This window comes from Clarias gariepinus, chromosome 13 (genome assembly GCF_024256425.1).
Source record: "Clarias gariepinus isolate MV-2021 ecotype Netherlands chromosome 13, CGAR_prim_01v2, whole genome shotgun sequence".
Taxonomy (NCBI): domain Eukaryota; kingdom Metazoa; phylum Chordata; class Actinopteri; order Siluriformes; family Clariidae; genus Clarias; species Clarias gariepinus.
In genome coordinates, this window is record NC_071112.1 from 5,395,292 (window position 1) to 5,423,247 (window position 27,956).

Consider the following 27,956-nt stretch of genomic DNA (forward strand, 5'->3'; position numbering starts at 1 on the left):
TCTTCAGTATCCCAGAGTAACATCTGACTAAAAGATCTAAAAACACTGAAGCGGCAGACTTTGTGAAAATTAATACTAGTGTCATTCTCAAAACTTTTGGCCCCGGATATATAGTAACCATAGTAACTACTCCTGAGCCATACTCATCAGTAAAGAGTATGGTAGAAGGCTATGCCTCTGACGTAGCCATAGTGAAACAGGTATACTTTGAAGGAGAATTTTTCCTTCACAAAATATTTAGATGAATACGTTCCTCCTCTCCTTCGTAGCATTAAGAGGTTTAATTTAGTGTTAAATGTTGGGGATCATTAGTGCACTACTTAAGCGTTATCAGAGACGCGCGCGCGCGCGGACGCGTGCTGCTCGGGGATGCGCGCTCGCGCTGACGGGACGCTCGCTCACTGCGCTCGGTCTCGGCTGGAAACTTCACAACTCCTTGGGAATAAACGCTTGTTCTGACATTAACGGCATTCCTGTCAGGGATGTCGAGCCGACACGAGTGAAAGCTGCTTGAATTCTGCTTGACTTTGCCTGGAGAAACACATCACCGAGCGAATCTAACGGTATACCGTGTGTGTGTGTGTGTGTGTGGATACTTTCAAAGTTTAAGGTTCTTAATCTTTCTAATCTAAGGGACTGGACTTATGTCTAACTGTTTAATAATTTTATTTATTAATGCACGTGTCTAGAGTGCAGCCTAAAAGTGCGTATAAGCTGTGTATGACGGTTATTCGGTTATTATAGCGCAGAATAGCTGTTCGGGATTTTCCGACAGGGCACGAAAATACCCGAGGTCTTACAGGGGTGAAGTAAGTGTTAATAAAACCTGCATACACTCAATATAGAATTGAAATACAGTAAAATACCACATTCTGCTTTTCTCTGATACTAAAATCAAGAGCAGGAGTACATTTTAGCCTATGTATGATTTAATATTAATACTGTATGTATCTTTTCTATATTTTCTATTTTATAATAAAGCTTTAAAACACATCCTTTGTCCTTTATGCGCCAATAGTGTAGCTTAAATAGTTTTTAAAGAGAAAGAAACATACTGTAGGCAGAAAAGTGCAGTTACTATGTTACAGATATTAGATTAATATTGATTTAATTTATGTTTTTAAAAATCTTAAATGTAATATTATAGCTAAGAGTATAAACATATGCTTGAAAGGAAGCAGTATATATATATATATATATATATATATATATATATATATATATATATATATATATATAAATTTAGTAATCCCTTTTCTTCTTTTTATATTTCTATATTATATTATTATATTGATACTTGTTCTTATTTGTACAGTATATTTTATTTTACATCGTACAGTATATTTTACTAGTTAATTTCATTTTCCACCATATTTCTTTTATTACAGTGTATTTTACTTGTACAGTATATTTTACTAGTTAATTCTATTTTCTAAAGTATTTATTTTATTCATATTTATCTCTTATGTTTAAGCTTTTATTTGTAAGGTCACTGGCAGTCGTGTAAACATTTCACTACATATCGTACTGTGTATGTAACAAATAAAATTTAAATTTGAATTTGAATTTCTTTATATTATATAACATGACTATGCAGTGAATATGTTCAGTGACTAAAGAATAGATAATAGATAATGCTATGAAGTGAAAAAGGCATCTAAGACAAGCAGAATTATAAGCATGCAATCGGGCAGGATATATCTCAGTATACAGTATATATTCTTCCAGAATTTTTGTTATGTATAATAAAACATAGGTTGTATTATTATTATTAGTTGTGGTATTATTAAATATTATCTGCATATATTTATATGTTGCATGGTGGCTTAGTGGTTAACACTTTTGAGTCCCGCCTCAGGTCTGTGTGCATGAAATTTGCACGCTCTGCCCCGGGGTTGGTTGGGTTTCCCATTAGTACACCATAGTGTATGTGAATCTGCTGGTTCTAGTGCGAATGTTCCTGTACCTTCCCAAGGAGTTCCACAAGTTGATGACTTGGGTAGGAGGAGTCTCTGATGGTGCTGTGTGCTCTGCGAAGACGTCTGCCGTGGTAAAGGTGTTCAATCGATGGTAGTTGGGTGCCAGTGATGTGCTGGGCATTTTTCAAAGTTGTAACTTTAGTGCGTGTCTTTCAGGCTACATGATTAGATGTTGAAGACTGAGTTGCTTTTATAGCGTTGCTGAAAAAGCTAATAAAAGCCAAACTTAACGCTATTTTAATGGTCTTGACGGTAAAACTAGCTAGCTACAGTGAATAGTACCTTTAATTCTGAGAGTGTCTAGAATATTTGTCTTGGACATTATACAGTAAGCTAGTGAAATTGCTTTCTAGGTTTTTTTTGTATATAATAAAAAGATAATAAATTGTATTATATTTGTATTTACTCTCAAAAATTCATGTTATGTTTGTATAATCTTTTTATTCCTTATATACTTATAAAAAGCCTCTGCATCTTCTTTACATTCTTGTTTATTTTAAGGCTGAGTTTTGATCTCCGCATTCATCAGGACATGGGACCAGAAGATGTTCATCATATGGAAAAAACACGAAATTCCAAGAGCTTCAGGGTCGTTCTCTGCCTCTGTTCCCCAGAACGCACAGAAATGCGAACAGGTTGTTTGTTTAATAGTTTGTTTGCCATAAAATTATTTAACCCACAGGATTCATTCACTCATGCATTCCTTTTAGCCTGCTCCAACTAATCTATAAACCAGGGGTACTGAATTCAAATTTAAGAAGGTCCAGTCAATAAAATATTCGTTGCACCAAGGTCTGAATTACTCTACTGTATGTTGAGCATGTGGACAGTTTGAACTTTAATTGCCTTGTGTGTATATGGAATACAAACAACACACTTTAATCAATCTTTAGTGAATTTCATTTGCACACTGCTGGGCTGTAAGTGAAAGGACTGTTTGCTCAGTCATACTGGGCTCTCAACTTGGGTATTTTACACGCCCTTACCTTAAACTGCTGCGAATACGTTTGGTCAAATGATCCGTGCTTTAGCTCACACATTACTGTCATGGTTACGTATGAGAAAAAACGGTTTTAAACTTCCTGCAGGAAGACTAAACATAAATTGAAGGTTCAGTTTGCTTTCCTTGGAGTAAGCCTTGTCATGCGTTTGTTTTTCTTTCTTTCACACACTCTGTCTATACACAGTAAACTATTGTTTATATAGCCATGCCCACCTCGAAGGGAAAAAGCACTATATTACTGGTATATTAATTATTCTTATTCTCATCTAGCTAGAACTGTCACTCAGTCTGGACCTTCGACTGATTAAAAAGTCCTATTTGTAATTATTGATATTGCCTCATAAAATGTATGGCCCTATCATGTTCTAGCATGCAAATGTAGACCTTGGGATTGCTTTGATTCAAGGAAGAAGGAGGGAGTGTATTAATATTGATACATTTTCTATTTGTATATGCAGAGGATTTGTTTTTTTTCTTTTGTAGATCAGGGAATAAATCGACAAAATATGTTTAAAGAATGAAATATAGTCACTTCTTGTGTGTTTTTTGTCATATTCTGTGAAACCAAAACAAGATAATTTACATTACAGGTTTACAGGTTTAATACAGAAAACACTATAAAAACCCAAGCCTGCTGTGATATCAAATCAGTTGCTGTGTTTGATTCCTCTACAGAGACAAAAGCCTCCATCAGGGTTATCGGGACGAACAGAGTGACTGTTGACACTGGCAGGGTGAGTGATTCTCAGGCCAATGAAATCAGCTATTTCAATTAGATCACAGGCTTCCTTCTTGTGCTGTGAGACTCTCAGACAAACACAAGGTTAGAGAGAGAGAGAATGAGTGGAAAAACAGAAAGCAGACATGGAAAGTTTGTCATCTTTTGATTTGGTGGGGGGGTTCTTTAGGTGACCTTCTTGCTAATGCAGGCATTTTCCTTTTGTAGGGTCACCGGGCACATGTTCTGGATTTCGACGCAGTTTGGAACGAAGGGGCTTCGCCGAATGACATCTATGAGTCAACGACTAAGGCATTTATCCTACTGCTGAGTTCCATGTTGCACAAGATCTACTGCTTAGTCTGGACAGTATTCACAAAATCTATGAAATTTATTTATTTATTATTTGCTGTATCCAACCATGTTGCTCTCACAGTTCAAACAGCCTTAGTGGTGCAACCATAGAAAATAAAATATTATGAATACGCTGAACATTTTCTCTAGGTTTCCTTTCATTCTCTTCTTCCATCCTCCTTCTCCTCCATGCTCTCTCTTATTCTTATTTTTATTCTTGCTTAATGTTTTTTTTGCTATTCAAACTTTATAACTTTCTCTCTCTCTCTCTCTCTCTCTCTCTCTCTCTCTCTCTCTATGTATTTACCCCAGTCCTTGGTGGAGTATGTAATGAAAGGTTATAATGGTTGTGTCATATTGTATGGACAATCCACCAGCGGAGACACACACTCAGTTCAAGCCTGTGCTTCCAGACAGAGGGGCATCATCAGCCGTACTGCTGAGGACATCTTTAATTGTATCCATCTGTCAGAGCTCAGCTTGTAATTTTTAATAACATGTTTATGTTATACAAGCATTGGAATGTGTGAAATTATGTTTTTTTTTTGTCACATGTAATCTTTTCCTTACTGATGAGGAAAGACAATATCATATGAAGCAATATGATCTAAAATCCCAAATATGTGAGTATCAGAATTGGGATACTGTACAAGAATGAAAATACCCTGTTTATGGAGACTTTTTGGGACACTCAGAATATTAAGATATAATCATTTATGATTAACAGTTTATTTATTTATTTATTTATTTAGACTGGAAATGATTTGACGGCTGTATTGCCTGAACATCTGCAGCAGAATCAAGTGTTTCAAGACCTGTGAGAAGGGAAATGGAACTTTGGAGATGCATGTCAAAAACTGTAGCTTTGAAAATGATCTCATTAAATTTTCTAACAGTGATTATGAAGTTAAATTGGTTAAAAAGGAGGATTTATCAGTGTTACTGTAAATAATACCCTGCTCCTTTAACATATTCCAGGATTTTTTGTGCATCTCCACATTTAGAATTTAGAAAGCCATCCTTAATCTCACCCTGTCAGCTCCAGAGGCTTCACATTGCAGAGTTAGAGTGTCCTTGTATCACATCTCTAATGAGAAGATTTATGACCTACTGGTGAGTAAATCCTGAACACAACCATTAACAATAAGCTAATGTCTCTTGTACTGTATGACTCTTTTATGCATACTGTAATTCTGGGAGTGCTATTTATGGTATGAATAACACTTACAGTATCTTCCATGTAAATGATTTAAGGTTCCATGTTGTCTTTGTTATTAACAAGTTGACAAAAGTTTCCAAAATGTAAATGTTCTAGATGAAATACCACTAAGATCATGCATTCTGACGGTCCTGGAAATCTTTCTATCTCAATCCTGTTTCAAATGAGGACTTAGTATGATGCTTAAAATACAAATAGTTACTCCTCTTTCCCACCTTACTTAATTGTAAAATTCTTCAGCCAAACAGGACTTTTCTGAAAACATGACCAGCATTTAAACTGAAGGAGGTTATGCAAATTATTGCATCCTTTATTTTGATCTTGCCTGGGACGACATCATACCAGATGGACAATTTGATCAGCATATTCAAGCACATTGTTAGTCAAAAATAGAAAAAGAACAGTTTTTTGGAGTTTTCATTGGAGACCCAGGTGAATGTCCAAAAATATTTAAAAAGTAAAGTTTGCATAAGTGAGAATCGATATAAGTGTAAAATCTCCCTGAGGTGCGGCCACATTAATCTTACAATGGCATATTTTTAAAAATAAAACTATATAAAAAAAACCATTGATCCTAATCTTAGATCCTCACTTTTAGGAGTCTCAGGCGAGTGAGGTGTGTCGTATTCATGACACAGAGGAAGCAGTGCTTCTGGAGGGGCTGAGAGACCTGGAGGTCGGATCTGCTCAGGAACTGATGGATGTGTACCACAGTGGGATCAGCCACAGGAACACAGGTGAGAGAACCAGTTAAAGGTATGAGTACACACCTCGCTACAGGTATAACATCTTTGTTAGTTCTGTTTTCAAATATAGTCATTTTAAATAAATGCTTAATTTTGGTGTATCTTGTAAACCATAAGGGAAGAATAAACCCTTTTTTGTTTTTATGTAGGTGTCTCTAAAGGGGATTTTGCCAGCAAGTCTCACATGGTGTTCAACATTATGGTCATAAACATGAGAGGCAGGTCTGATAAAGGTAAGCTGAAAATAACTGATTGTCTAGACAATTATCTAGTTGTTGTAAAAGGTTTTAGAAAGTCATTAACTATACGTATATGAAAATTCAAAGACAAACTCAACATTATGTTTTAAAAACATAGAGGAGTGTTCATAAGAGTGTTTAAGAGGATTGCTTTTACCCTCGAGCCACATCACACATCACAGTAGAGGTATAGAGGTGTTAATCAGTGCTTCCCATCAGCCCCTGAATGTCACATGCCCCTAATTGCATGTCTTGTTTAGGTGGTTGAAGGTTGGCAGTCCAATCCCCAGCTCCACCAAGAGGAAACCCACCAAGCACAGGGAGAACATGCAAACTTCATGCACACAGACCCCTAGGCAGAAATTGAACTCTCGACTCTGAGTTGCGAGGCCACAGTGCTAACTTCAATTCAGTTCAATTCATTCTCACTCACTCATCTTCTATACTGCTTTACCTTGTATTCAGGGTCATGGGGACCTAAAGCCTATCCCAGGAGGCTTAGGGCACGAGGCGGGGTGCCAATCCATCGCAGGGCACACACAGATACACACACTCACACACCCATTCACATACTACTGGCAATTTGGGAATGCCAATTAGCCTAAACTGCATATCTTTGGACTGTGGAAGGAAACCGGAGTACCCGGAGGAAACCCACCAAGCACAGAGAGAACATGCAAACTCTATGCACACAGAGGTGGAGGTGCAAGGCGACAGTGCTAACCACTACACCACCGTGCTATATATATATATATATATATATATATATATATATATATAGTGCTTCAACAGGGAACCCATACTCATTCAGGTGATCTTAGACCACTACACCACCATGCCCCCACATACTGTAACCTATATGTATGTGATGAATAAGTCTTCTTTTTCTAGAAGCCCAAGAAATTGGCTTACAAGTCTTCACACTGAGTTTTCAAAATTAGTATCACGAAGATTTATCCTGCTTCAGCATGTCATACGAGCTATCGTTAGCCTCAAGGTTAACATCTTAACTTGTTTACTTTACTGTTACTTTAAACTAGTAACACCTTCAGGGTCTGCAGTTGGAAGAGTTCCACACTTCAGCTTTAGTATTTTGGCAAAAAAAGCTTGGATTTGTACCTCTCTGAGATCACAGTCTGGTGTGAAACATTACTAATAATCTAATAAACTAATAGTCTAATTTAAAACAAATCTGTCTGTTTTGGGAAAATGCAGACTGCTAAGCCCTGAGACAGACGAGGGTCTTAACACCTTTTGTTTCCTCAGTTTCCGCACATAACTTGAGTTTATAAAGAAGGAATATGCAAATTTAAAGAAGAAAAAAGATCCAAGACGTGTGTTTTTACGTTTTTTTGTATGAGTTTAGTTCTTAGTCTTAGTCTTTAGTTTTAGTCCATGACTAATAGCCGAGTTCATGTTTATGATGTTTTACATTCATTTAGAATCATTCATTTGCATGTTATATAAAAAAGTACCTACACTTTTGTACACTACATTTGCCTTTTGCTCTACAACCTAAGAGAGAATTTTTTGTTTTCCTTTATTATCGCCATTCGGAAAAGTCCAGTAGGCCGTGCTGTCCTCAGAGTATTGAAGGGCTAAATTATGAGGAGAGAAAGTGTGAATAAAGCCAAAAGTGGTTAGAAAGCAGTAGAGAAAAATGAAGAAAAATGTCAAGTTTCATACCATCACCAGTGTGATAGTTTCAGGCTGTGCAGTTATAAGTGTTGCCTAGTTAGATCTATTGTAAGGCAGAATCAGGAAAATAGGGTAAAATTATCTGTATATACCAATCAGCCATCATTTTAAAAAATATTAACATTAAAAATACCTAGGTTTTGGGTTCCCCTAGTGGCACTGGGACAGCTCTGGCCCCTCGGAGTGTGGCTCTGTTTGATCTTTTGGGTGCTGTAGACCTGGCTTGTTTATCAGGTGCATCCCCTGTGTGTTCGATTGGATTGAGATCTGGAGATTTTGGAAGCTGGGTCATCAACCTAGCCCACTAAGCCTCATACGCAGCAGGATATGTGCTGGATGTCATGCTGATACCTTTTTTTCATAACCAGCATTGACTTTTTTTCCAACGGCTTGTCCTACTTTGGCTCTTCTGTGGGATCGGTCTGATTACTGACTACATTGACCAGTGCATGTATAATAATATGGATTTGACTGACTGGCATCCCATCTATGGTACACTCCTGCTAGCCAGGGGGTGTTACCAAATCTGGACTTAAGTGCTGCGTATGTCACTCACTGTTATGAATATGGAACTCATAGTTTAGTTAGGTTTCTTAAAACCGCAGTTTAACCACATGATGCTTTTGTTTTAAACTCTGGTCCAGCGTTCTGTCCTCAGAGTAACTTCAGCCAAGAATACTGTGCATTACATTCTTTACTTTCGAAAAAACTCCATCACATCCATCAAACAATTACACAACCCAAGCCTCCCCTAGGAGCATCAGCAAACACGTGCAGTCCCCCCTACTAATGTGTGTTGGTGTGTGTGTGTGTGTTATTGTACAGAGATATGAGCAAACCTGTAAACTCGACCTCCTGCTGTTTATGATTTCACTGCACTGTTCTGTTCTATGGACTGTCCTCTCTGTAAGACGGTCCGACTGGATTCAGTGTTTAAAAAGTTGTTCAGATTTTTACATCGTTTGTTCCTATGGTCAAAATGAACGCATGTGTGTGTGTATGTGTGTGTGTGTGATGTTTACAGAAGGAGTTTTGACAGCCAGCAAACTTACTCTGGTAAGATGTTAGGCAGCAAACTGTCTTAAATGCAATATGTTGTGTATTTGCATGTGTGTGTGTGTGTGTTGTTGTTGTTGTTGTTGTTGATCAGAAGCCATTGTGCTTTTCTCTCATTTTCTAGGTGGATCTCGCAAGTTCAAGCAAAGTAGGAGCAAAAGAAATCTTGGTTTCTTCTTACACACACATGTGCACACACACTTCTTCCTTATGCTACATATACACATTTTGCACATCCATATACATTTTTTCGAATAATTCTTTGTAGTGGAATGTAATGAGAAAAGAACAAAAGAATGCTTTTCAGAACTAAGCTATTGGGGTAGGTAATGAACAAACAGGAGCCAGGAGAACACAACCAGCCATGCTGTCTGAGAGGGAAGGATGGTGTACTGTCTAACCTCAGTCAGTCACAGTGACACTAGACATCCGTGGGTGTCTGGTAGGGTGTATATGAGTAAGAGGGTAGATAGTGCTTTCCTCTCAGTGTGTTATGCTGCATGAGAAGAAGTTTGAAAAGATGCAGCTGTCTAGCATCATGTGTCTCAAAGGGCGCATGTGTTAGCCTTAATCTTTCTCAGTCAGTAAGAGCTTTGTGAAAGCGGAGAGCTGGCTGGTGGCTGGGAACGAAGCAGACGAAGAACAATTTAAGGAGGGGGGAGAAACAACATTGGGTTAACTGTAGGTAACTGGACAGCTAAGACTGCATTTATAACACACTGTACATTATAATTTAGTCCCATATCCTTACATGTAGATTTCAAGTTGCATGCTTTCTCATTTCTCTTTGTTTTTGTTGTTAATTACTTGATAGATTACATCATACTGTTTCAGCAAATACAGATCAGTTTTTTGGAAATTAATCGAAAAAAAAAAAAACCTCTCTTGCCATATCTAATGTAACTTTACTGTGTTCTTCTGTTCTCTCCATTCCTATGTGCAAGTCTGTGTATACTAGTTCTGCAGTCCTGGATATGAGAAGAAGTTTCCATGTGGCTCAAGAAAACCTTCAGGAGGCCAAAACAATTAAACGATCCCTTACAATCTTTAGAAATGTGAGTATGTTTTTCAGAAGTGTACAGTACATGCTACAAAAACACATGTAGCTTCGTGTCTGTTTCAGCACTGTGGGCTGACTGTTAAAGACATCACCATGTAAAGGAGGCATCGGATAACGGTCCTCGTGTTCCACCAACTAAAAGTCTCTTTTCTGTCTTTATTTCACACACGTGTAATTTATTAATGCAGTGTGTTTTTCTAACCTCCCACAATTCCAAATCCATGATGCTGTGTAAAGGGTTAAATGTGTTTCTGTTATGGTTGAGAAATTGAGTGGGGGTAGGCCAGAGTCAGGGTCACATTCAGCGAGATGAGCAAAAGTTCAGGAGAATATTAGAAATGAACCCTGTTGCTCTGGTTACTGCAGATAACGCAGAGGCCCCTTTCCCTCAATAGCGTTGGATGATTCTTGAAAAACAAAGACTCTGAGATAACGAGTCGGACGGAGGAGGAGGTCATAGAGTATTCAGAGTCTTGTGCAACGCTTTAACAGAGCCAAAAGACCTGATTTAACTCATAAGTGAATTTTTTGCCTAATTCAACACAGTGAAAATGCTAAAGTATGTTAGGATGTTACTTTTTATTTAAAGGTTATGTAAAATATCCAGTATAAAAGAATGCACATCTCTGTTAAACTTGCAGGTTTCTGTAATGTAAAAATCATGTTTGTTATGGTGATATAGTAACCAAAATTAAAGTAAAAAATAGACGTGTTTCAGGGAAAAACATATCAAACTTGCAGTAACTTGACTGTTAGTCAACCCTGTTAACCCTGTTTCTTGTAATACATCACTTAGTCTTTGTGAGAATATATTATTATTCTTTGCAAAAACAACAACAACAACAACAACAAAAACCCAGAGCTATTAAACTGAGAAGAAAAAACTGGGAGCGTTTAAAAGAAGCAGCCCCATAGGATAATGCTGCCACCACCATGCTTTACTAGGAATACAGTATTTATTCTGTATATGTTGTCACAGTTACAGTGGTGTTAAAAACTATTTGCCCCCTTCCTGATTTCTTATTCTTTTGCATGTTTGTCCCACAAAATGTTTCTGATCATCAAACACATTTAACTATTAGTCAAAGATAACACAAGTAAACACAAAATGCAGTTTTTAAATGATGGTTTTTATTATTTAGGGAGAAAAAAAATCCAAACCTACATGGCCCTGTGTGAAAAAGTAATTGCCCCCTGAACCTAATAACTGGTTGGGCCACCCTTAGCAGCAATAACTGCAATCAAGCGTTTGCGATAACTTGCAACGAGTCTTTTACAGCGCTCTGGAGGAATTTTGGCCCACTCATCTTTGCAGAATTGTTGTAATTCAGCTTTATTTGAGGGTTTTCTAGCATGAACCGCCTTTTTAAGGTCATGCCACAACATCTCAATAGGATTCAGGTCAGGACTTTGACTAGGCCACTCCAAAGTCTTCATTTTGTTTTTCTTCAGCCATTCAGAGGTGGATTTGCTGGTGTGTTTTGGGTCATTGTCCTGCTGCAGCACCCAAGGTCGCTTCAGCTTGAGTTGACGAACAGATGGCCGGACATTCTCCTTCAGGATTTTTTGCTAGACAGTAGAATTCATGGTTCCATCTATCACAGCAGGCCTTCCAGGTCCTGAAGCAGCAAAACAACCCCAGACCATCACACTACCACCATATTTTAATGTTGGTATGATGTTCTTTTTCTGAAATGCTGTGTTACTTTTACGCCAGATGTAACGGGACACGCACCTTACAAAAAGTTCAACTTTTGTTTCGTCGGTCCACAAGTATTTTCCCAAAAGTCTTGGCAATCACTGAGATGTTTTTTAGCAAAATTGAGACGAGCCTTAATGTTCTTTTTGCTTAAAAGTGGTTTGCGCCTTGGAAATCTGCCATGCAGGCCATTTTTGCCCAGTCTCTTTCTTATGGTGGAGTCGTGAACACTGACCTTAATTGAAGCAAGTGAGGCCTGCAGTTCTTTAGATGTTGTCCTGGGGTCTTTTGTGGCCTCTCAGATGAGTTGTCTCTGCGCTCTTGGGGTAATTTTGGTCGGCCGGCCACTCCTGGGAAGGTTCACCACTGTTCCATGTTTTTGCCATTTGTGGATAATGGCTCTCACTGTGGTTCGCTGGAGTCTCAAAGCTTTAGAAATGGCTTTATAACCTTTACCAGACTGATAGATCTCAATTACTTTTGTTCTTATTTGTTCCTGAATTTCTTTGGATCTTGGCATGATGTCTAGCTTTTGAGGTGCTTTTGGTCTACTTCTCTGTGTCAGGTAGCTCCTATTTAAGTGATTTCTTGATTGAAACAGGTGTGGCAGTAATCAGGCCTGGGGGTGACTACAGAAATTGAACTCAGGTGTGATAAACCACAGTTAAGTTATTTTTTAACAAGGGGGGCAATCACTTTTTCACACAGGGCCATGTAGATTTGGAGTTTTTTTTCTCCCTTAATAACGTAAACCTTCATTTAAAAACTGCATTTTGTGTTCAATTATGTTATCTTTGACTAATATTTAATGGTTTTTGATGAGCAGAAACATTTAAGTGTGACAAACATGCAAAAGAATAAGAAATCAGGAAAAGAAATCAAAATAGTTTTTCACACCACTGTATGTCTTTTTTAAAGGATTTCTTAAGCCCTGATATAAAGGTAGCAACCAAGTCCAGTGCCATACTTGAACAATATCAGAGATTTAAGTTAATTAAAACAACCCTGAGCCAAATGAAGCCGATGGAACATCAAGGTTTTCACCGCCAGCGCACCGCATCTTTTCGAACTGCTTGCTCACGCACCGTTGGGGGTGGCGTAACACACTCGGAGGACAGCGCTATCCGCTCCTTCCGCTTGCGTGAGCTCACAGACGCCACTGATTGGCTGTAGAGCCATGATTAATGTGGGAGCACAAAGTACCTCTCATCCCTCCCCCTGTGAGAGAGCTCGGCCAATCAGCTCTCTCTAGGCCTCCAGCTGTGAGAGGTTACAGCATCACCCGGGGTTCGAACCAGCGATCCCTGGATGATAGGGCGAGCACTTTACCACTGCGCCTTTCTTTTTAAAGGTAGCCTTGAGGAATAGTTCTCCAGGCTTCCTGGAGGATTTTTTGCTCTCATGTTTTGCAAGTTTTTGTCTTTCATTTTCAGTAGTCCCTGTACCTAAGCAGTTTTGGAGGAAGTTTTTTTTGTTGTTAAACCACACAGTGACCTATAAATCATTCAAGCATAAAAAAAATCACATAATTAAAGGCATGAACCAGGTGCAGATGATGACACATGATCAGACTGGTGATAAGTATCCTGGTGATGCTGAATGCTGAGTGATTGGAACGGACGAGAGGGGAAATGAGGCTGCTGCTGAGGTCGTTTTTTTAATGGTATCTTTAGGCACTTTGCGGCCTGTCATAGTAAAAAAAAAAAAATGTCCATTTCCTTAATTGTTCCACATTATTGAATTTAAGTTGAGGGGAAGTAATAAGGAGTTTATATCTTGAGCATGTACCAAAACCCATATAATCAAATTATGATCCAAGAGTCCTCAATCATCAGGATTTTTTTTTTTCTGGTGTAAAAGTTTCTGCAGTGCAGTAAGAAAAAAAAAACAATATGAGTTATGAAATACATGGAGTTCTTTTTTATTACTGTAGATATACTAATACTATACGTATACTGCTATACAGTATTGTAGTATAAAGATCCCTCATCGTCATCGGTTAAATATTCTCTTGTTGCAGGTGATATTTTCTTTGAGCAACACAAGCGCTCAACACATTCCATACAGAGAATCCAAACTCACTCGTGTCCTGAGAGACTGGTAAGAGTCGTTCATCATTCTCATTATCAGTCATCATATCCGTGGTTTTTAGGTTTGCACAAAGGCCACGATTTACTGTAACGCACATAAAGTATACCTGCTATAGCATTTCACCTCAACAGCTGGAGTGCGTTAAGAAGCCCTGCATGATTTAGACATTTGCATCAGTACACTGTTAGACAGTATGTGACAAATAAAATTTAAATGTTATCATTATTTATTTAAAAAAAGAAAAAAAAAAACAGTTTGAAATGAAATGAGTATTCTTGATCAGTCATATATTCAGGAATTAGTTTTGCTGTAAAAGAAAGCGAGAGCTATGAGTGGTAAACCCCATTAGAGTGGACTTTGAGTTGGTAATAAATAGAATTTACAAATTTCATTTAAATATTTGATCCTTTTGTATTGCAGCCCTTTGTTACTAAAAGGTATTGTGTGTGTGTGTTCAATTCAATTTTCAGCCCTGTAAATAATTCCGAATGTGCTAAATGAATAAAATGGATAAATAATACTGATTTCAATAAAATTGTATATTTTACTGTACTTACTGTATAGCACTTGTTCATTGTCGCAAAGCAGTTTTACAAGAAAGAAACAAAATTATAAGGAAAAAGTACTCTAAATTATTAATTAAGTTCTTAATTATTATTGATATTAGTCCATATTTATTTAATAAATATGGACTTTATTACCCATTTGCAATGCCTTGTTACTTTTCACCCTTTGCTGTAGTTATCAGTTTGTCCCTGATGAGAAAGCCAGAGGGCGACGGTGACAGGGAAAAACTCCCTGAGATGACAATAGGAAGAAACCTAGAGAGGAACCAGATTCCACGGGGAACCTATCCTCATACAAACTTATCAGTTACTCACGTCACAACTGAATCATTACTCACATTGTACTCACGCTGCAAACACGCTTTTGATGTAATACTCCCAAAAAAGGCCATAAATTTCCCACAAATGTAATAACAGCTCCTGTTACATTTGCCGGGGTTTTATTACAGTGTGTTTGTGGGAAGGTGAAAATCTTCAGCTTTTAAAACTATAGTAACTTCAGAGGAACTTGCATTTTATCAAATTTTAACGAATTTACAGTTGAGTGTTGAACAGCTGAGGGTTAAAGGTTAATTTACCTAAAATTACCTACGTGGCCGTACTAGGATTTGAACTTATGGTCTTTCAATTAAAACCTTTGAGGTACCACTGTCCTCTTCTTCTCAAGATCTACTTCTGTGATTTACTTCAACAGTGACAGGTGTTGAACAATGAATGTCTGAACACACTAACGATTGTAAAATGTATATCTCATTGCTTATCTATGTCTATTGAGTCCTATTCCTAATACTAGGGATGAATATTTTGTGTTGTATTAAGCTGTATCTGTATCTTAGTCTTTGTGTTTGGTACAGTCTTGGAGGAAACTGTCGGACGTGTCTTATGGTCACCGTTCCAACACAGTCGTCCGCCGTAACAGAGATTATGAGTTGCCTGCAGTTTGCCGCACACGCTTTGAACGTACCTTCACGGCCCATACACACCTCACAGATCCGCTACACACCCGCACAGGTACACTGCACACACCTGTATTTTTTTGTACGTTATATCTATATCATGCAAGTTACAACTCACATAATCTAGTGTTGTTTTTGGTATATGCACACTCAGAACATTTCACTTTACAAAACGTGATGCTATTTATGGATTTATATTTAAGGATGAAGTACGAGGGGCGTTCAAATCAAACCAGGACTTTTGATTGTGCAGAATGACAAAACACAATTATGAGAGTAAAGCCTCCCTTTATTTATGTATATAGTTCTTTGCTATTACTACTAATGCACTTATTTCCACTGGTGCTTGGATACCGTCAAGTTTTCTCAGTAATTCAGAGCCATGAAGTGACTGCCTGCTTCACTTCTGAAATGCCGGCCTCCCAGGAATTTTTAACGGCCCAAACATGTGGAAATGGCTCGGAGCGAGGTCAGGACTGTACGGGGGATGTGGCAGTAACTCCCAGCCAAGTTCATGTGGTTTTGGTATATGATTGTGTGTACAGTTCACACAGACAGCTGCATTTCTTCCTCAAGTTGGTGACAAGTTATGCATCGATTTTTAAGGATCAGGTGTTTTACTTTGTGAATGTTCACAGGAAGAGCTCAGTGGGCTCAGAGCCACCGCGGGCGAGATGTGCGGCCTTCTTTAAAACATTTGCAGTCTCATCACCGTACTGTGCTTGAAGCCTTCTGTAAATATCAATCGGTTATACCGTATGCTTTCATTCACAAGAAATTTTCACCCAGAGTCCCAGTTTCACTTGAACGCCCCTCGTATGTCATTAAAACTCACTTGACCCTGCCTGTACAGTTCGCTCTTTCCTGGCAGTGTAACAGAATCGCAGCGACTTGATTAAACTAAATTGTGTTTGTCTGTTTAGGGGCAAAACATGTGGACAGCAGAAAAGACCAGCCTTGTTCTGACGAGAAGCCAGATCCTCCCACCAGTCAGTGCTGATCGAAGAGTGCGTGTTAATGCTTAATCACTTTTTCACATTTGCTCTTGCTCAGTAAATTTTAATAGGGAGAAGAGGAGGTGAGGTTGAGCTAACATGTTTCCTTTGAGATGTCTCCAAAGCAGTGACGTAGTCTTTTGCGTCCTGATTTTAAGTGCTTCAGCCTCCTCCAGTCTTTTAAGGAAGCCAGTGCGCGCTCCTCATACCCCTCATCCCGTTGCTCCCAAATAGGTTGCATGCATTTACATTTAGCGTGACAGAGATGTGTCAGGAATTATTTGGTGGACAATTGCAAGTCATGGTTTCCAGTGCACTAAGCTTGTGATCGGTATGAATATTAAGTCCAAGTCCTGTCCCTACCCGTCTCTTATCACTTGTTTGTTTTGTGCACCCTGTGTGTGCACCTTTTACACTTCTAAGCATTATGTCTCTGTTTAACTCTTGCTTGTACTATCATTTCTTAAAGTGTTATTCTTCTGTTCCAGGATTCGATTCACATTCACACTTTATGCCTTCACTTAAGCATTTACAACTGAGTTGCTGCATAAAACTACTTGATAAAGGGGGCTTCTGAGACAGGGCTTGGATTTTATGTTGTTTTAACGTTGAGACCTTCAGACGAGGACCTGACTTGGACCTTAATAATTTGAATAGTACAGACATATCAACATGCTATTTAAAAGATTTATGGGAGAATTATTTTATCGGAAACCTCCTTAACTTGCTTGCATGCACTGTTGTTGGTCTTTCGGCTGCTCCCGGCAAGGGGTCGCCACAGTGGAATATCCAGTCCGCACAACAACTTGGCACAGGTTTCATGCTGGATGCCCTTCCTGACGCAACCCTCCCATTTATCCGGGCTTGGGACTAGCACTGCGTCCAGTGGCTGGGGGGTTTGGGCACTGGGACTCGAACCCGGGCCTTCCGCATGGCAGGCGAAACACCTACCAATGAGCCACCAGTGCCCCTCTCTTGCATGCACTGAGACTTTAATAAAACCACAGGGGTTATTTTTAATGCTGCAGTCAATGTCATTTGAATTGTTTTCTCTCATGTGGGCAGGTCCCAAAATAACATTTCTCATTCGATTCAAGCATCACAGGGATGACTCACTCACACAAAAAAATAAATGAATAAAGTAAAATACCATGTGGATTAAATCACAGTCAGGAGAAGGGCATTCTTTTTTTCCACTGATGAAGTCAGACTAAGATGAAAAATATTTACCAGTAAGTAAACCAAAGCAGAATGTAGTTGGAATGATGCCATATAGATAAAAGCACATCCATGAATGTAATATATTACACATATTTAATATTAAGTTGCATTAATAATTCAGCGTGTATTCAATCTATAACACTACATTTATATATGAGTACAATAAGATCCTGATACAAGCTATTACTTAAATATCATTTCTTTTACATTTTCTAATTCAAATGGTGAATACATACAGCGGTACCACGGCATACAAATTTTATTCCAGTTCTTAAGGCGAAATCTCGTATTCCGATGCGAATTTTCCTATAGGAAATAATGTAAATCCATTCCAGCCATCCCAAAATATTAACACTATCACCAATTTCCAACACTATAATTATATTTCTTGCATATAAAAACAATCAAAACATTTAGAAAAGACATGTAAATAAAGTAAGATCCTGGGCATACAAAGCCCAGGATCTTACTTTATTTATTTCATATTTTACTTTTATAAAGTAAAATATAAAGTAAATAGACATAAAACTTACTCTTCATTTATGATTTCTCTTGGCAAACAAAACTGAAAATGGCTCTGTTTTCTTCCTGCTGCCGTGCCTGCTTCTTGCACAAACTGCAAAAAACTATAAAAATACATAAACTCGCTTTTGATTGACGTATGCATAACATAGCCGCAAGTTGGAAATGCTTTGTATCCCCAAGAACTACTGTACATTATATTACACTGATATTAGTAATAAATATAATTTTTATCATTATAATTCTATATAATCTTATAATTTAGTAATGTCTGTTCTGCTCACTATAGAATTTTACTTGTACAATCAGAACCGGTAAAATATACTGTCATTTAAAATACCATCAGTAATGTAGTGAATCCCTTAGCTCTCTGTTCTGTCTGGTCCAGTCTCAGGCCTCCTTGCCATCTATTGTGAGCAGTCCAGGACCTCTGACTCAGCTTAAACCCAAACGCAGCCTGGAGGTTTCTGAGAGCCGCTCCTTCTTGCCGCACTTGGAGAAACCCAGAGCACCAGAACCAAGTGGATATCACAGCTGCGGCTCTCGGGTTTCGGAGGAAAGGAGTGGAGCAAAGGATGGTAATTAAGCATAGGGCATACACTTTCTAATGTTTGACGTGAACAAAGGTTGCAACTCTTGACCTGTATTTGCATGTTGTATGTACGCAGTTATAGTCAACACAGATAATAGTTTTCTGCCAACGGAAATAGAAAAAGACTGAAGAGCTTGTTTATAATAATAATTAAATTAGCAAGACATTCAGCAAAATATCTATCCAGTAAGGTGCTTGCATGTGTATATGTGCAAAATGCAGACCTACGTTTTCCATCGTTCTTCCACACCAAACTAGCTCGGCCGTGTCTTTATGGACCTTGCTTTGTGCACTGGTGCGCAGTCACGTTGGAACTGGTGTGACGTTATTTTTCAGGAAGCCCATTAATTTTTCCCCCGATTTTCCTCCTATTTTTAGTCGTGTCCAATTCCTTTCCGTCACTAGGGGGCTCCCACATTAAGCTACTACACCTCAGTTGGGAGGGCCGATGACTTTCACGTGTTTCCTCCGAACCACGTGACGTCACTGACCGCTTTTTTTCCCGAACTGCTTGCTCACGAACCGTTGGGAGCGGCGTAACACACTCAGAGGACAGCGCTATCTGCTCCTTCCGCCTGCGTGAGCTCATTAACGTGGAAGCACTAAATACCTCTCATCCCACCCCTGAGAGAGCTCAGCCAATCAGCTCTGTCTTTGTGCTCTCAACTTTGTGGGAACAGTTTGCGGACGGCCACTTCCTGTTCCAACTTGACCGTGCATAACATAGTTTGAGCTTTAACTGTTTTTAAAAACTCTTTTCCCAGGTACTTATGATAGGTCTAAATAAAAGCCCCAAGCTTTGGTTATGCCCGGATTTGATCAATAACTTTTAGTCACCAAGTTTGACCTCCAGAGCATTTGCAAACCACCATAAGTAAATAAGTAGGTCAGTGGAAGGTTCTGGTTTACTAGGTTTATTAAGAAAACACACACACACAAACACTCCTTGGTGTCCTTTGTCTCTTGCAGTGTGTGTCATGAAAAGTGCCATCCCACTCTCCCGATGCCTCTCCGGGTCTGTTTTTGCGGAGCCCCTGCACCGTCACACTCCTGAGAAACCTTCAACCTCACTCGGCACCTCGTCCATCCCTCCGCTACTCGCCGAGTGCTCCAACTGCAAGCAGGAACGAAAGATCAGGGAGGAGTACGACAAATTTATCATTCAGGTGAAGAGAGATAGAGACAGCCTGAGCCAGAGAGTGACAGAGCTGGAGAAAGAGCTGAAGAACCGAGCAGGAGAGCAGAGGGACCACGAAAGGGTGGAGAGAGATATCGGAAGACAGGAGACATCAACTGAAAGTACTGAAACAGAGATTGAAAAAAAGGCTGAAAGTGAAGCGAGACAGGGAGCTGAAGGAGAAATAAGAAAAGGCAAGATTGAAAAAGAGGGCAACGATACCAGGAGACAGTCCAAGGAGAAAGAACAGAAGAAGGGAGAAAGAGAAGAAGAAGGAGTGAGACGAGAGGAAAAAGAGGGGGAAAAGGAGAATGACTCAAATGGAAAGGAATCCATCAGCACCACACATGGAGTAACAGAGGTGCCAAAAAACACTGAGGTAAACAGCCAGGGGTTCATCCAACTGAAGGAAGTCATGTTTTATCTGCTTTCTCCATCCAACCTGATTCATTAGCATCATCTCTCTCTTTTTTTTTTTTTTTTTTTTTAATATTCTTCCCATGCACAGTTAAATTTGTAAAGGTCAGTGTTTTCTGTCCATAATTAGGAATTAATAAGACGGTATTCACCCATCAAGACGGAACACCCTTGACTTATCCTGTAAAACTACATACAGTACTGTGCAAAATTCCTGAGCTATCTGCCATTCCTTCATTTTAAAATTAATTACATTATGTAGCTTAAATGAAAGAAATGGGAATAAATGTTTTACTTCGACAGGCTGCAAAGTGCCTAAAGGTACATAAAAAAATTGCTTGTTTATGTAACACCCTCAGCAGCAAGCTCATTTCCCCTCTCGTCTGTTTCAAACACTCAGCATTCAGCATCAGTAGTATATACTAATCACCGGGCTGATCATCTGTCAGCATCAGCACCTGTTTCTCACTGGTTCATACCTTAAGTTAGAAATTTACAGCTTGAATGATTCATGGGTCACTAACAAACAAAAACAAAAACATTCCTCTGATACTGCGCAGGTACAGGGCACTGACTTAAAAAGAGAGACAAAAACTTGCCAAAAATGAAGAAATAAAGAAAATCCTTCGGGAAGCCAGGAGAACTATTCCTCAAGGCTACTTTAAAAATAGATGAAAATCTGAAGCAAAATATGAAAAAATGGGGGGTGTCTAAAGACTTTTGCATGGTACTGTACATGTGTAGTTCTATAAAGGTGCATTATAACTATGTTAAATGTGTTATTTCCTTGAGAGAATAAAAAAAACATTATTATTGTTATTATTATTAGTAGTAGTATCCATAATAACCCCAATATAGGCCTCTTCCGAACACCTAAAAATTAATGAATACCAAATAAATAAATACAATACATAAATGAGAAAAAAGTCAAATGAAATGCTACATTGTGGCACACAATTTTTTTTAAGGATACCTTATTTCTTATAATGACCTATAAATAAACTTAAAATGCATTTAACTTTAAAATCACAGTGACATCTAGTGGACCATTTTAGCATAGCATACCTTGACTGAGCAGTAGAGATGGCTCGAGCATGTTACTGTACTGTATGTTCTCTAATAAAATATCATGTCTTCACGTACAGTTTATAAGATATTATCATATTAAATAGTTCTGCAATTTTTCTAACCAAAGAAATGGTAATTGTCTAATAGATGACATGATAATATCACAGTTCTTCTCTACAGTGTTTTTGAACAAATGGTTTCTGTTTTGATGTTCAAGAGACTCTCTGCTGGAGATCCCAGTGTAGCAGTATGGAAATCACTGATCTCTCTACACTTTATGATTCATTGCTAAGAGCTCTCTCTCTCTCTCTCTCTCTCTCTCTCTCTCTCTCTCTGGCCATACATTCTCTCTTCATTAATTCAGTAATTTCCCACTGGTATTCATCTCTCTCACTCTATATCATTTTTATTCATAAGGATCAGCTCTCTCTGTCCATACACTCTTATACATTACATTCTGCTCAACCCTTGCCTGTGTAAAAGTAGGTATATATATTTAATTAATTCAGATATGAAAGAAAAGGTATAAATCCTAAAAGGTATGATCCCAGATCAAGACCCAGACCTTGGGGTGTTTACTACTTACTCTAACACTTTATCCTGTAGATAGGGGTTGGAGCCTAGTCCAGGATACTTGGGGTGCAAGGCGAGGTACGCCCTGTACGTGGTGCCAATTCATCACAGGGCACACACACATACACACCCCTCATTCACACACTACGGTCAATTTAGGAACGCCAATTAGTCTAATCTGAATGTCTTTGGACTGTGGGCGGAAAACAGAGTATCCGAAGAAAACCCACCAAGCACGAGGAGAACAAGCAAACTCCACCCTGTCCACCCTGACCCTGGAGATTATTGCTTATTTGCTCTCTATCTCAAAAGAGACAGGAACATGAACGATTTATGTCGTTACTTACAGACTAATCTCAGATTGATCTCTTACCGACTGTAATGTGTTATTTTAAATATTTAGTTTTACTTTAAAAGATTTGAATTTGTAACAAAAACTAATGCAAATTCAGTAATGCTTTTATGTTTTAGGAGACTGGGATCTTGCTTGCTTACAAGCCGATGTGAATTGAGTAAAGTGGACAGGACAATTGAGTACATTTCAGGACAGTTCAATACTTATAGACATATCTGGGTTTAATTATACAATATGCTTCCAGGAGAGCCTACTGTCTGAGCTGCACAGCATCAGAAAGGAGTATGAAGGACTGAGAAAGAGTGCGGCCCTGTCCATCACACAACTGCACAAAGAAAAGGTTTTACCTCTCTGCTAATTAATTTCTAGCACACACACACACACACACACACACTACGCCTTCCAGCCACCCTCACATGAATTCAGCTGCTGTTGTTGATCTTTGTTGCAGGCCGAGCTGCTCTCTCACATAGACGACACCAAAAGCTGCTACGAAAAAGTAGGTAAAGTGATGCACGTACTAAAATGAGCTGCGCGTGCATGTTTGTTTTTGATGTTTTTAATGTGTGTGTTTGTGTGCGGTTCTGTATGCATGTGCTGCCTCCTGCAGGTTTGTTCAGAGAATGCACAACTAAAAGCAAGACTTCAGGCTCTCCTGAAAGAATCCAACTCCAGACCATGCTCCGGTTGCAATAGCAACACGGGGACACACAACTCCAGCACACACACAAACGCTTGCAACTCACACATGGACACACACACGGTCACCACCGAAATGCTTGTTGTGTCACACAGGGTTTGTCAGCAGTGCACCAGTGATCTTCCTCAAGGTGAGGGACAAAGACATGATAAAGGTTATTATGGTGATGATGATGATGATGATGATGATTTTTTTCTTTTTTTCTTTTATTGAAGAAAAAGCAAATAAGTGTTGCTTTAGTTCATGTTCTGGCTTCCAAGAAGCAACTGAAGCACCTGAACCGACTTCACACACCTGCCGCTGTGAAGCGAGTCTACACAAACCCAACCTCTACAAGCAGCTGTGGGTATAAACACACACACACTTGCACTCACACACATTCGAGATCATGCACACATGAACAAATATGAATAAAACACACGCTCAAACGTAACCTCAAAACTAATTTTGAAGGGTGCTACTATTGAGTCCCTATAACATTGCTCATAAGCAGTGCATAAATTTTATGTAAAATTAAGCAAGTCTGGATGATTTTTAAAGTCAAAGCTTGTGAAGTGCCAGATCTTAGTTCATTTCTGCTAAAACATCACACAGCGATCAAAACAGTGTTTAAATGGCAAATTCGATTACCGTCTTAGTCAAAGGACATTACAAATTATTCGTCCTGGCATATAGATTATACATGAGTAATATCTCAGTCAAGTTGGAACAGGAAGGGGTCGTCCACAAATTGTTCCTACTTAGTTGGGAGCATGTCATTTTCCAAAATGTCTTGGTATGCTGAAACATTAAGAGTTCCTTCCCCTGGAACTAAGGGGCCGAGGCCAACTCCCGGAAAACAACCCCACACCAGTTCCTACATGACTGTGCACCAGTGCACAAAGCAAGCTCCATAAAGACATGGATGAGCGAGTTTGGTGTGGAAGAACTTGACTGGCCTGACAGAGTCTTGACCTTAACCCGATAGAACGCATTTGTGATGAATTACCGCAGAGACTTTAAGCCAGGCCTTCTGGTCCAACATCAGTGTCTGACCTCACGAATGTGCTCCTGGAAGAACTGTCACAAATTCTCATAAACACACTCCTAAACCTTGTGGAATACCTTCACAGAAGAGTTGAAGCTGTTCTAGCTGCAAACGGTGGACCAACATCATATTAAACTTTATGTATTATGAATGGATGTTGGAAAGGCAGACGGGCGAATACTTTCGGCAATATAGTGTATGTGTCTTGAATAAGTGATATTTTATTGAAATGTTGCTTAAATTTAAATGGACCCCCAAACTTAGGTGGTGCAATAAGGAAGGTATTGTTATCATGGTATTGTCATGTTGCTACTACCAAGATCGGACGCAAATGCAGGGAATGTCACAAAGGTAGTTTTATTCTTGTACGTCTTTAACAAAAACAAAAAGAGATTATTCAACATAAACACAACTTAAAGTCTTTATCACTCTTGGGTGAATCAACAGGTTTTAGACCCTGGACCTCCAACTCTTTTCACTCCTGGGAGACAGGAAAACACGGTAGCCTTTTTAAGAACACGCAGACCATACGCACGCAAACATACATGTAATCTCAACGGTGGACGGACAAGTATCTACGGGGCGGCTGGTTTAAGTAGGGTACTGTAGCACACAAGGGAGACACAGGTGAATCTACTTTAGTGATAATAGTGAGAACATACACACGCAGACACACTAGGGGGAGACAAAGCGGCGGCGCAGTAGTCCGGTGATCCCGACCTTAGGCCGCGGTAGCGCAGGTGTTACAGGTATACAATAACTTTCTTAATGCACCACCTACAGTATAATCATTTGCTCGTTTGCACTCATTGTAATTTATCTACCTTAATATACAGTATACTGTACTGTTTAACATTTCCTGTAAAGAGTATTCAGTTTCGTGCTGTTGTAAGAAGTAGATACAAGACACATTTAACAGGACTTCACAGGGGATTTTCTTTTCATATTCTATTAACAGCAATTAGTAAAGACAAAGTCAACTTAACAAGCCCTCAATACTGTTTTTCTCCATGGGTGCTGTATCATGGCTGATCCTGCACTCTGACCCCAAACATCTTAATAAACTTGGATATGCAAAGAAGAAATTTCCCTCTGCTGTAATACATTTGAGTAATAATGGCTTCTTCTGCTTTTTCTTTTCCTTCAGTCAACCCATACAGATAATTCAGGGCTCTTTTTATTTCTCTTATTCAAGTGCAGAGTGTGCAGAGCATTTTAATTTATTAGATTGTCATGGAAAAGATTTTTTTTGTTGTAATTTAATTAAAAAAAAGTTTTTACAATTATTTACATGTAAAAAACAGAAATATTTTAAGCCTTTTTTTGTTTGAGCTGAAGGCTGCTAGTAAAGCATCCTGGTCTTCAGGAACACATCAGCAGTGACACAGGCCAGTTGCCTCCATTCCATTCTTACACTGATGCAGAAAATCATGTTAAAGAAGCCCTAAGCAATTATTCGATGCATAAATTAATATAATCTTTAGAAGTTGGACATTTATGTAATGTAAACACTTTTTCTTAATTGATCTTTGGAAATATTCTAATAATTTGAGATCCCTGATTGTTTATTTTCATCAGCTGTAAGCTGTAATTGTCGAAAAAAAAAAGTTGAAATATTTAGGTAGTGAATCGAGAATATACAAGAGTTTCACTCTTTAAAAAATTTATCATAGTTGTTATATAAGTTACATTAATGTGCCACGGATTTCTATTTTTAAATTTACGTATTATGACATTTTAAAGCATAGGGTACATCACAGACCCGTATTATTATATTATATTATCCTTCTTTTTTTTGTGTGTGTGTGTGTGTGTGTAGAAGGAGAGAGCACAGTCTGTTGCTGGACGTGATGCTGGTGCTGTACAAAAGAGAGTGGTTCCTGCAGGACGCCATGCCGTACGTCAGACGCACGCTCAAAAAATGTGGCCTCAATCTGGAAGACTCAGACTGAAGGGTGTGTTTCGGTGGTGGTTTTGGAAGTGGTGGAGGTGGTGGTGAGAGAACACGAGCAAATTGGTGTCTTCAGATTAGTCATGTGTGATGAGAAATGTTCTAGTTGAATTTCAGTGCTGCTTTTGATACAGTGATTCATGAGATATGTTGCAAACACACATCTAGCACTGCAACTGTGACAGTGGGTGTTCCTCAGGGATCGCTCTGTTGCCCTGCACTGTTATTTAAATGCTATTTTTGGGTCATATTATCCTCCATTTTTGTAATACTGCTGGAAGAAACATAAAAAAACACAGAGACTTTCCCATGCCTTTCGAACTGTTTGTCTTGATTACTGTAATCCATTTTTTATTGGAATTCCAGCAAAAAGACTCAAACAGCTTTTTGTCCTTGTACCTATTTAGAGTTTTTCCTTTCCTACATATACCCATAGGGTCGGACAAACCACTAGCCCAGGCATCCAGGACACACAGATTATGCAGCTAATTATTTTTTGATGTAGTGTTTTTGTTTTCTGTATCCCATCCACTTACATTTATCCTCGACTCCATTAAACATGTAAGTTAACACCGACTGCAGCCCAACCCTCCTCAGGCAACATCAGCGTCTGATCTCACTAATGCTCTTGTAGCTGAATAATCACAAATTCCCAAAGCCACTCTTCTGAAAGCAGTTAAACCGAGTTAATAGGTAGTGCTTTCGCCTTTTAAATATTCACATCAAGCCAAAAGTCAAGTGAAGCATCTGCTTCTGAAATGCTCCTGTGTGGTTTGAAGCTGTTTAACTCTTCTCCTAATACAACACACAACAGAGTAGCAGCAATAAAGACTCATATAGCATATTTTAAGTATGTTTGAACTGATACTGAACTACTAACGTATTCTAAAAAAAAAAAAAAATCAACTTTCCAACTTTCCATCAGACCTGCCATTCTCCAGCTCTCACACACAAACAGTCCGGAAAGCATATTAAATGACATGCCTGAAAGGATATGTACATATTTAAGAAAACGGTAAAAGGATTCTGACTGTTATTTATTATTTATTGAATTATCCCAAACATGATCTTTTTTGATCTTTTAAATAACTAAACTTGTAACTATTTCTGTAATTATAAAGGACCTGAAGGGAGAACAGTCTCAGATCATTCATTCATTTTTATGTATAGTATTCAAGTTATTCTTGATACCCATGTTGACAAATTCAGACTGTAGACATGGTACGTGAACACTTTTTAAAAAAGTATTTATTTAAAAGCTTCCTGGTAAATATAATTGGGATAAACACTGGAGCTTTTATTTGCTTGTTTTTATGAGATAATACATTTACTGTATTTATCCACCCAGAAAAATTAGTTCCCTCTGACACTGAGCTCCTAACTTACTCTTAATTTTGTACTATCTATTAAAAGCAGCCTGCTTACTGGTATAGATACTAAAATCATCATTCATTTATTTACGTTATTTTTTTCTTTTTATATTATTTTCTCTTCAGGTCTAATGGTTTGATTCTTCTGTCTAGTCACGATTATGTCTGTGAATTAATCTGTTAGATCCACCACTGTTATTTTACAAATTAAAAGTTTATTTGCATTACTAAATTCTAATAGTTATTTATTTATATAAATTCAGATACTCATATATAATATCATTCTTCTTATTAAAATAAACTGTTGTTAATTTTGATATACTAGGAGTAATAAACTAGGGGTACTCACTGGATAACAGTGCAAAGCATAATATTACCTGTAACAAGCACAAGAGCTCATGAACTCTATTTAACCAAATAAATACTAAATCTGATCGATGCTGCAATTAATGAGTCGTTCAAGGTGTTTTGACTGGCACAAGCACTTTAAGAGTGGAAGAACATCATTGGAAGACAACAAGAGATCAGGAAGTCCTTCAATGAGATAATATGTCCCCCAGGGGCCAGACCATCAAAGACCATCAATTAAATTAAATTTCATTTA

The 27,956-nt window shown here is 38.4% G+C and overlaps 1 protein-coding gene across 5 annotated transcripts; it reads left to right on the forward strand.

Annotated features, from left to right (window-relative positions):
- The first annotated feature begins 347 nt into the window (after positions 1-347).
- On the forward strand, positions 348-27,425 carry si:ch211-63b16.4 (uncharacterized). Of its 5 annotated transcripts, none has more exons than XM_053509637.1 (21): positions 348-563; positions 2,481-2,614; positions 3,658-3,716; positions 3,929-4,012; positions 4,367-4,511; positions 5,094-5,167; positions 5,872-6,010; positions 6,169-6,252; positions 8,981-9,012; positions 9,137-9,160; positions 9,957-10,067; positions 13,792-13,871; positions 15,265-15,439; positions 16,308-16,391; positions 18,511-18,700; positions 19,684-20,270; positions 22,549-22,644; positions 22,756-22,803; positions 22,915-23,134; positions 23,220-23,346; positions 25,851-27,425. In XM_053509637.1, the coding sequence occupies exons 2-21, from the start codon at positions 2,512-2,514 to the stop codon at positions 25,981-25,983; spliced, it is 2,595 nt and encodes an 864-aa protein (XP_053365612.1). In that variant the 5' UTR covers positions 348-563; positions 2,481-2,511; the 3' UTR covers positions 25,984-27,425. The 5 variants fall into 5 exon arrangements, with proteins under 5 accessions (XP_053365612.1, XP_053365609.1, XP_053365610.1 ...); XM_053509634.1 differs by lacking the exon at positions 348-563 and adding an exon at positions 1,973-2,050; XM_053509635.1 differs by lacking the exon at positions 348-563 and adding an exon at positions 1,973-2,050 and having other exon boundaries at positions 23,226-23,346.
- Positions 27,426-27,956: the final 531 nt, after the last annotated feature.